This window comes from Hydractinia symbiolongicarpus, chromosome 5 (genome assembly GCF_029227915.1).
Source record: "Hydractinia symbiolongicarpus strain clone_291-10 chromosome 5, HSymV2.1, whole genome shotgun sequence".
NCBI classification, from domain to species: Eukaryota; Metazoa; Cnidaria; class Hydrozoa; order Anthoathecata; family Hydractiniidae; genus Hydractinia; species Hydractinia symbiolongicarpus.
This window is the reverse complement of record NC_079879.1, coordinates 11,347,071-11,356,511: the sequence shown is the minus strand read 5'-3', so window position 1 is coordinate 11,356,511 and position 9,441 is coordinate 11,347,071. Positions and strand designations below refer to the sequence as shown.

General features: G+C 34.4%; 3 protein-coding genes across 5 annotated transcripts in view; 2 read left to right on the top strand and 1 right to left on the bottom strand.

Moving 5' to 3' along the window:
* The window catches only part of LOC130644791 (HIV Tat-specific factor 1 homolog), a 100,697-nt gene that overhangs the window by 36,689 nt on the left and 54,567 nt on the right, over positions 1 to 9,441 (top strand). The gene's annotated exons all lie outside the window — the stretch shown is intronic.
* The window catches only part of LOC130644787 (U4/U6 small nuclear ribonucleoprotein Prp4-like), a 96,127-nt gene that overhangs the window by 41,333 nt on the left and 45,353 nt on the right, over positions 1 to 9,441 (top strand). The gene's annotated exons all lie outside the window — the stretch shown is intronic.
* On the bottom strand, positions 21 to 8,976 carry LOC130644786 (uncharacterized). The gene is made up of 12 exons (XM_057450518.1): positions 8,546 to 8,976; positions 4,474 to 4,652; positions 4,038 to 4,222; positions 3,448 to 3,652; positions 3,186 to 3,298; positions 3,058 to 3,108; positions 2,547 to 2,705; positions 2,386 to 2,421; positions 2,134 to 2,178; positions 1,929 to 2,040; positions 1,303 to 1,581; positions 21 to 925 (listed from the first exon to the last, which is right to left on the bottom strand). The coding sequence occupies exons 1-12, from the start codon at positions 8,791 to 8,793 to the stop codon at positions 567 to 569; spliced, it is 1,971 nt and encodes a 656-aa protein (XP_057306501.1). The 5' UTR covers positions 8,794 to 8,976; the 3' UTR covers positions 21 to 566.

Genomic DNA, 9,441 nt, shown 5'->3' with positions numbered 1-9,441 from the left:
TGGTCAAACAATACAACATGTTTTCAGTTTTTTTCTAAAGATCTTTACAGACGGGTTAAATAAGACATCATATAAAATATTTATAGCTATCTAGTATATAAAATATATTTACAATCAAAAAAAAATAATCTTATGTTTTGATGTCATTCCTAGGTACCCTTTTACCCCGTATAAGGGCGCAATAAACGAGAATGAGAAATTTAAACAAAATCTTTTTGTTGTCTGTTTAAAGGCATAACGCCCTATTGCGTGGTAATAGGGTAAAAATGAATAAATAGCGCTTGATTAAGTACCAGTCTTCTGAAGACGATTTCTACAAAAAAAATTCAAACTGTGTCCGTGTTATCTTCCATAACCATCGAAAAAGTGTAAAAGAAATACGGGCTTTTATTTTAAATAATTTAACCGAGTTCTTTATTTCTCATATAAAAATATGTTTTGTTTTAGCTGTGTGCCTTTCCGGTAAGTTGTTCAGTCAGTCATCAAGATTTATTTCGGCAAAACCAAATTCTTTTAACCGTAGACTGGATATGTATATATTTCTTTCATCGCCAAATGAACACTAGTTACTTGATAAATACCAAAACATGTGGTTTTGAAGTATATCTTTTATGTCCCGTAACATCATTACATGAGTTGCGTACAGTCCAACCGAAAATATTATCCTGCGTCATGGTCGGGCCGTCACTCGTCCATGTTAATATTTTAGGTGGCACGGCCTTACATTTATTTCTGACGTCATTTATATATTTACATGTCATTTCAATAGATGTGTTATTTTTCATTTTATTCAAATCGGGAAAGATCTCCACGTTTTTATGCACGGGTTTGCAATGTAACCAGTTATCGTAAGTAGATTTAAGTAGAATTTCTCGACCGAGAAATCTCCATAACCTGTAATCAATGGCACCAAAATTACCTGCATCTGAAAGAATGAGGAAATGTTTCTTAAATTAATCACTTTGCGTATCTCTCTAAAAATGTAATATTGCCGCGTCATTTATTAGAAGAAATACAGTATTTAGGACTAAAGTAAGTCAGAATACCATCAGGGAACAATTTTTAACGTAAAAGTATGGGAATGTAATTACGCAATTGCCAACATTTTTGTCGTTAAGGAGGTACCATCAACCAAAATACGAAAAAATGATCAAATTACGACAATCTTAACTCCGTGCTTAGCTGGCTTTACAATATTGGAATTCAGTTTGAGAAATGGGCGATTTTAAAAATTTTCGCAGGAATTTAAACTTCGTGGATTCTAATAGGAAAAAAGGTATTTTTATTAGAAAAAATTCTTACATTGCGGTGGAGTGTTCGACGCTTTTCTTGTGTCTTCTTTCTTCCACGTAGGAATGGGAACTAAGTTGCTGGTAGTTGATATTGTATGTTTTCCGTCTGATAACATAAAACTGTAAGCTAGTGTCCAGCCTCCATCCATAATGTCCATATTGCAATAACCAATGAACGCGGTGTCGTCATATTGCTCTGGACTTAACCAGAATCGCCCGGAGTTGATAATTCCAGTGTTTGATCGCATGATATCCTGGCATGTTCTCGCAGCGTATTCGGGCGTTTTGCCTAACCAAAATAAGAACAAGTATAAAAGACATGAAACGTTTTGTTGAATTTGAAAACGTATTTTCTTCGTGCGCAGAGGGACTCCATTAGCTACACTGCATCCCGCTCCCTCCACGTGCATATTTTTAGGTATAAAAAACCGCCTCTGAAGTTTTAGCTTCAATTTAAAGTGTCTAATAAATTCTACCTTCAAAAGAATAGATCTGCTAAAAGACTATAAAATTAAAGTTATTTTATGCCTTATCAACCGTTATTCTGTAAAGTGGCAACAACAACAAAAAAGACGATAATCCATCAGCTGAAATATCACAAGGGTAGGGTATTCTCTGAAAAGCGTAAAAGCATACCCAGTCTGGCTTGTTTGATAACCATGTTCATTTCTGCACGTAGTGTTTTCATTTCTTCTGCGATTCTTCTCATTTCTTGCAACGTTGGATACAGATTTCCATCACTTCCTTTCTACGAAGAAAAGTTTTATATAAAAGCATCTGATTATATATTTGTGTCTGTGACTAGAATTTGGAACCGTCGCGTAAATAAATTTTAACTTACCAATTTTCCTGGAATTCCGGGTAACCCAGGTCTTCCAACTGCGCCCTAGTATAAGCAATTAAAAATTATTAGTAGACCCATTTACAACTTCTGGATTTATTTGAATGATACCTGATACTGACTGATATACTTGAGTGTTCGCTTCAAGTACTGATGACAAGTTCAACCCCCAGTCAAATTATGGTCGGGGTATAAATGTAATTCTGAATGAATAAAGGAATTAAAAACCAAATGAATTAATATTATCCTTACAACTCTTCCTCGTGGTCCTGGACTTCCTTTTTCACCCTAAACGAAATAATTTTTAAAGATTTTAGCAGTAAAATACTTTTCATAGCTTTAGTCACATTTTCTTGAATTGCAAAAAAATGTTACTATACCATGCTTCTTTTTTAGACCTAATTAAATCCTACCTTGCTTCCTGGCGATCCTGGCTTTCCAGGTAATCCTCTTTCACCTTGTTTGCCTTCTGGTCCGCGTGGTCCGCGAATCACCTCCGGAACTTTGATGTCTATCACACCACGTGTAGTCGAAGTTTTTGGAAATTCACTAACAATTTTTCCCTCGCCATTCTAATATAAAAGGGGTAAATAACCATAAAAGCTCTTTATTTACAAAATCTATAGAGGAAAAATCGTACTGAATCAGTTAGATTGGGGCAACATAACTTGTGAGAAATTAAAATCTGCTTCATAAATGTCTCAGAGTTGAAAACAGAATCTTTTCGACAACATTTTAGACCTTGGTAATTACATTAGTGAGAAGTCTGATTGGAAGGTTGGTAACAAGGTTGATGAAAAGTTAAGTAAAGAGGTTGACGTAAAGGTTTGGGGCTAGTTTAATGAGAAGGCTGGTAACAAGGTTGATGAAATTGGTGAAGACACTGGCCAGAAGAGTACTGACGATGTTGTATACAACACTCACCTTTCTAGCTTTCCTTTTCTTAAAACGCGTTCTCAATGCATTATCAATCACCTACAAATAATAAAACATGCTAAGATAAGCAAAAAATCTTCTTCAAAATCTATTAAACATAACCATTTTTTACTTACGCTGTTACTCTCCCTTTTACAACAACACTGTTCTGCAAAATATCTTCGTTGTCTGCCTGGATCTAAGTGATCATAAATCCAATCTGAGTAATGTGTTAGCTTCACATATACACCTATCAAATGAAAGAGAAAAACAATACAATGTAAAAGTTATATTGTTGATTCTCAATAATGTCATTCACTAACACACGTCAGTCAACAGAAGAACTCGGTGTTAAATGTTTAGCCTTATATACAATAGGTACAAAAATATGCTTTTCACCTGGATACTGTTTATGTGCACAGCTTTTCCCCCATGATACCACGCCTATCAAAATCCACTCATTGTTGCAACTATCTTTCACCATCAATGGGCCACCACTATCCGAGTAACATGCATCCTTTCCTGTGGCTGCTGCGCAAAACATGTCTTTTAAAACAGATCCATTAAACGATGTGGCACGGTTGCATTTTTTGTGGCTGACGATCTAAAAATATCAGATTTTGTGTTTTAGTGCTGGCTTACAAATGGACAAATGTGCACACATCTATCTACAGACGAACGTGCGACCTAATGTTTTAATTTTGCGTTGAGAACAATTGGACATGCGCACACATTTCCGTAGATAATATAAGCAACAGAATACAGTAATTAAAGAAATTCATTCATAAAAAGCGATATTCGCTTCAAATCGATGAAACTTTTTTAAAAAAGAAAAGAATATACATAAAAATAATATTTCAATGTTTTCTTGATCTTGTGTTTCCAAAAAGACTTATAAATTTCAGTAATAGTAGCTTTTTTACCTACAAGAATGCGGACGCATGTGCAAAGATCCGCAAAATTTTGTGACGCTACTTAAATTATATTACCTTTAATTTCGCGTGTTGTAAATACGTCGATACTTGCTGCGTTTCCCGAGGTGATGTGGAACCCCATCCAGCCACTGTTGCTTGTACACCATTAGCGTACCACTTGTTGTCCACAGGTGGGATCGCGATACGGACAGTCGGATGTGATGAAGCTCTTGGAAGGTACAACAAAGCTAAGTCACCACCTATAAGAAATAGTGATATTAAAATAATCGACTTTCAGTTGGTGAACCGAAGATGTTAGCTGCGGGTTGCGGTGGGCGAATTCCCCAGGATTTTTTCGGTGGGTGAATTCCTGTGAATTTCCATGGGCTTTTGCTAATATTTTACGCTTTATTCTTGCTCCTACTTCTGTTTATTATATTTCCTACTCATATCAAATCAAGTTTCACAAGCTAATCAAAACAAAAAGCAAGCAAAATATCAAATATCTAACCGCTGAATCCACTTCCTTTGTAAGAAGGATGAATAAATATTGTTCGTATTCGATATTTCTCCGGTTTCCATTGCGTTCTTCCCGCGTTTAACGAAACTGGTGATTTCTTCCCGATATGCACCACGACGCGAGTTGTACGTTCACCGAACGGGAGACAATGAGCTGCTGTTAGCACCCATCTAATGATAAAATAAGTGTTTAAAATACAAAAACATGCCGCGTCAACTTCGACGGCGTCATACTAAGCTGCTAAAGGCTTCAAAATTACGCTACAATATGGAAAAATAAAAGTCTAAAAACAAGTTCTAATTCGGTGTTGTCAGGTAGGCGTTAACTTTAAACTAAAAGTTGAACTAATTATACAAAACTGTTTGTAACAACTTTGGCCCTAGGTACTACTGCAAGTTAATAATATAGAATAGTTGGGAATATTCTAATTCACTTTAGCGGGTAAAATTTAAATTCAAAAGACTAAGCCTTATCATCAGGATTTCTCGTCCTGAATTCATTATAAAGCTCTTGGATACAAGGTTAAATTTTTTGAGGGGTTTGGGGGTCAAACTTAAAAAAGAGATTTTGAAAACATATTACTAATCAAAAAGTGCTAATGATAAATAATTTGCTTAAATTTTCCAATTTACAGGGTCGCGGACTGAAGGGAGGCTCATTAGAAGAAGAATGTTCTTTTATTATATATTTTTCATTACTACATACTGGTCAATGTTGTTGCAAAAAAAAATAGATTTAATTTGTTGTCAAAAATACTAATGTCCACAGAGTTTATTGCCTTTTTGACATAAGAAATAAGCACTAAAGGTTTTAGCAACACGTGACAAACCCTGGGGACAAAAATATTTAAAGACAGTAAAGCAGAAAAGTTATTATCATAAATGCCGATTGATCATTTTTTTAATAAACGGAAATAGTAAACAAGAGTTTTGGATCGATATTTTGGCTATTTAGGAGATTTTGTGGGGCAACCTCGTTCCCAGGGTTTTTTCTCCCTTATCGGCGTTGTGCTTATTGATAGGTCTTAGGAAATGCCAACGCCGTCTGATATGCAAAAACAGACAACAGGCCCTGGGATCGAGGTTGTTTGTGATGGTCTTTTTTCTTAGGCATAAAACCTAAAAAAGGTCATCTTTAACAGTGTGGCCTAAAAGACCTTTTTAGGCCACACTATTGTTGATGATTCGTAATTATGGATATTTTCAAAAATGTCGGAAGTTCTATCCCGTTCGTTTAAATATTTTGGGCTGTCATGTCAATCAAAAGTTTATCACTTTAATCTATATGCAATTACAGTAATCTATTAATCGCTAATGAGCGAGCAAAGATTATTAATTGTCGGTATGTTAACAATGATGAAGAAGTGACAAATTTGTTGATACTATCGTTCGCTTCTTCTATGACGTCATCGAAGCGGAGGTACAATATTTGTTTCAACGATGGACTAAATTATGTAATAGTGATTTAGAACAATAAATTATGAAGAGAATACGCTCTCAGATGGAGTGTATGTTGAAAGACTGAATTAAAAATTTAGCAGAGTTGACCTTTGTTGAGTCTCCATCCCCATCCCCCTCCCTAACTGAGGCGGCTGTTATTTTTAAGTAAAACAAAATTTTTCTCGTCTTTATTATAAAGAACCCTTAAAACTTAACCTCCATCAACTTTTTTAAACTTGAGGTATCTTTGCAAAAGTTAACCAAGTGTTCACACATTATTCTCTTCTAAAACATTCTACGTACAAAGTTGTAGCCACTGAAATCAATAAGTATACTAATAATGCATCCAGTGAAACTTTTTCCCATGATTCCTGTTTTTCCCTTCATCCAACATGTGCACATGCAGACAGGAGTATTAACAACTGTCTCGATATTAATCTCCTTCTTACTCCACTAATTGATTTGTGTTTCCTTACTTTAATATGTTTTTATTGCTTTCTTTCTTTCTTTTATTGTCTTTCTTATATTTCTTTATTAATTAGTTAGAAAGAATTTTAATTGATAAAACAATCTGCTTTTAAACTAGATCAGATGGGGAATGAGATAAGAATGAAAGTTCTGCCCAAAGATATATACAACGTGAAGCTTCGTCACCTAGGTCGCGTTTCTTGCTTTGTTTCTGTGAAATTCTGAAATTTTTGATCCGGTTTGTTAATGTAAGGTACTTTTTTTGTAGGAAATAGAGGCTTTAAGAATTTTTTGAGCTTGAATTATATGATGCTTTACAAAATTTAATCTAACATTTCTTTATGGAACTGTGCGCTGTATTGAAAAATTCAGGTTTCAACAAAAAATGGTCTCAATTAGTTAATGAATTCGCCTGAATATATTTGTTAAGTTACGGTCGTCGAAAAATTAGGGCCGTCTCATGTTCACCACTTATACAAATGACGTTGTAGTTATGTTATTTTTTTGTTAGCAAACACGATATCAATACAAGGAAATTCCATGCCTATTTAAAATAGCTAACGTTGATTTTATCTTCACTGGATTGATCGCGTATCAACCGTCCTTTGTGAAACAAGAAAATTAAAAGATTGCTTTATAACACGAATACCCTGTAAAAAAACATTCCTTAAAAAAAGTTCACTATATACAGCTAAAATGATGTAAATAACCGGCTCAGATGTTGTTAGAATATGGCTTCTTTAATTATTTGGACGAAAGAGACCATTTGTTTCTCCTCCGTTGAGTCTTATATTTTGTTACTATCGTTTCGTAAAAAAAAGAAACTTTGGTCGTCAGTGTCTTTATGTACATCATCGTTCCGGGGTCTCTTGACTAGAACCGTCACAGAGCAGCCGCCGTGACATTTAACATGTAAACAAAATGTCCTGCAAACGAGGTTGGAAGTCGTAGTCTCACCAGAGATATCTCCTAATAGTTCTTCTCATTAGGCTTGAACTCATTTTGATTTGAAAGAAATGGCGGTGTTTTTCATATTTGTTACTATCAAAACCTCCGCAACAATTAATATAATCGAAAATGTGATTATAAACAGGAAAGGTATAAGCTTCTCATCTTCGAAAGTTCATTTAGTGCTTTCATGTTTTTGTAAGATTAACATATCAATCCATAAACTGAGCGCACCGATTTTTTTAGAGGGACCGGGCTCTCAATTTATGCTCTCCATCACGGTGGATTAATAAAATGTTGCGCGAGTTTTAATACTTCCTTCATATTGACATTATCCTAAGAACTTTCACAGCGCAGCTTTTGTGAATTCACGTCATGAATTGTGATGTCAAAACTGCATGTTTACATAACTGACGGCACGTCATACAGTTACGACATTTTTGTTTACAATATCATATGCGCTACTATAGATGAGAAGTCTATAGCGTTAGTGCGATATTACAAAGACGTTTGAACACAAAAAGCACAAAAAAGGATTCATGTATTTGCAGAGACATGTAAACTTTTCATTGGATTATATCTTTTTTGTTTTTAATTTTTCTTTCATAAGAGCAGCCATGTTTTGTTTTTAATTAGGTAGATGCTAGATTCCTATCATTCATAACCAACTTTTTCTTGTTATGAGGACACTATAAACTTCGATTCTTTGCTTTTCAAAGGCTAGATTTTTAAGACGTTTTACACTTAGTACCCTGCACGTAAGCAAGTCTATAAAAATCCAGTAGGCGTTTTATGCATGAGAATTTTTCATGAAAACGTGATAGTAACTTTGATTACTATTAAATTGACGAATTTATTCATACATATCGGGAAAATCGGATTAGGTTCTGCATATAATACGAGATATTTCTTTAATATAACGAGCTAAATATCGTCTCCATAAACCAAATAAAATGTTTTTGTAATTTTAAATGTTTTTTAGTTTTCAACAAGACTAATTATAGCGAACATTAGAGGAGGAGTTTTGGTCAACCAACATATTAAATTGAACACACACGTCAACCGAAAATACCAGGGATGAAAAAAACATACCTGGGGCAAATACAAATACCCGGGTGAAAAAAACATACCTCGCGCGAAAAAAACATGCCTGGAGGGAAAAAAAACATACCTGGAGGAAAAAAAATACCTTGGATAAAAAAACATACCTGGGATGTATAAGTGATCCCCCACAGAGATTACTTGTATGAGTGTCGTTATGAAACTTGTGATTGGCATGGATGAACACCATCCATGGAAATTGTCCATTTCTTGTAATTGTACCTCCTACAACACGCTGCTTGATTCCCATTAACTCCAAAAATCTATTATGCTCACTCTTTCGTTCTTCGTCGCTCATAGCAACAGCTCTTGTCAACAAAACACAACATACCAAGAAAATGCCACAAGACTTCATTGTTTTTTTCGCATAAAAGCTTCTCTCCAATTTGTGACTATGTTTCTTTAAAACTCCTGCTTTCGTCTTCTGTTTTAAGTTTTTTTATCATCTGCGTAACGTCTTCTGCTATTTATAACGATTTCTAACAAATGACGCTGGTGAGGTGTTTATTTGTGCATTAGCTAAATGAATCAGCGAATTAAAAAAATATATATTTACAGCTTAAAAAACATGTTATAATTCTCATCTCTCATTGATTTAAAAAAATTTTTATTTGTCTCTAAAGTTTGTCTCGGTACATACAAGATATTCAGTAAGATAAAAAAAACATAAATGAATGAAATATATGTTTGAAAGTTTAAACTATAATTTAGTATTGCTCTGTTAGATTCCGCTGCATCATTAATGTACACGAACGAGTTCTTTGAGCGTCTTCATACAAAGCTAGTATTGTTGGCAGCGGCAGGACCACTACTTATACTGAGATATAAAAATTCGTTATGACATGATTAACAAAAACAAAGGGAGATTTGAATTTATTGTTATGTACGGTGGTATTTTAATGATACCGGCCGATTATCGGACCGCGTATGACGGTTTTCGTGTGACGTTTTATTTTTTAATACTGATTATTTTTTATTTATTTATTGGTGTATTTTGAATTGA

What these genes read in the sequence shown, in the direction of transcription:
- LOC130644786 (XM_057450518.1), bottom strand. Translation starts at nt 8,793, where the DNA reads ATGAAGTCTTGTGGCATTTTCTTGGTATGTTGTGTTTTGTTGACAAGA. An exon ending in AGAAAAGGAAAGCTAGAAAG is followed by an intron (nt 2,706 to 3,057) that starts GTGAGTGTTGTA and finishes CTTTTATATTAG; the next exon opens with AATGGCGAGGGAAAAATTGT. An exon ending in CAGGACCACGAGGAAGAGTT is followed by an intron (nt 2,179 to 2,385) that starts GTAAGGATAATA and finishes TGCTTATACTAG; the next exon opens with GGCGCAGTTGGAAGACCTGG.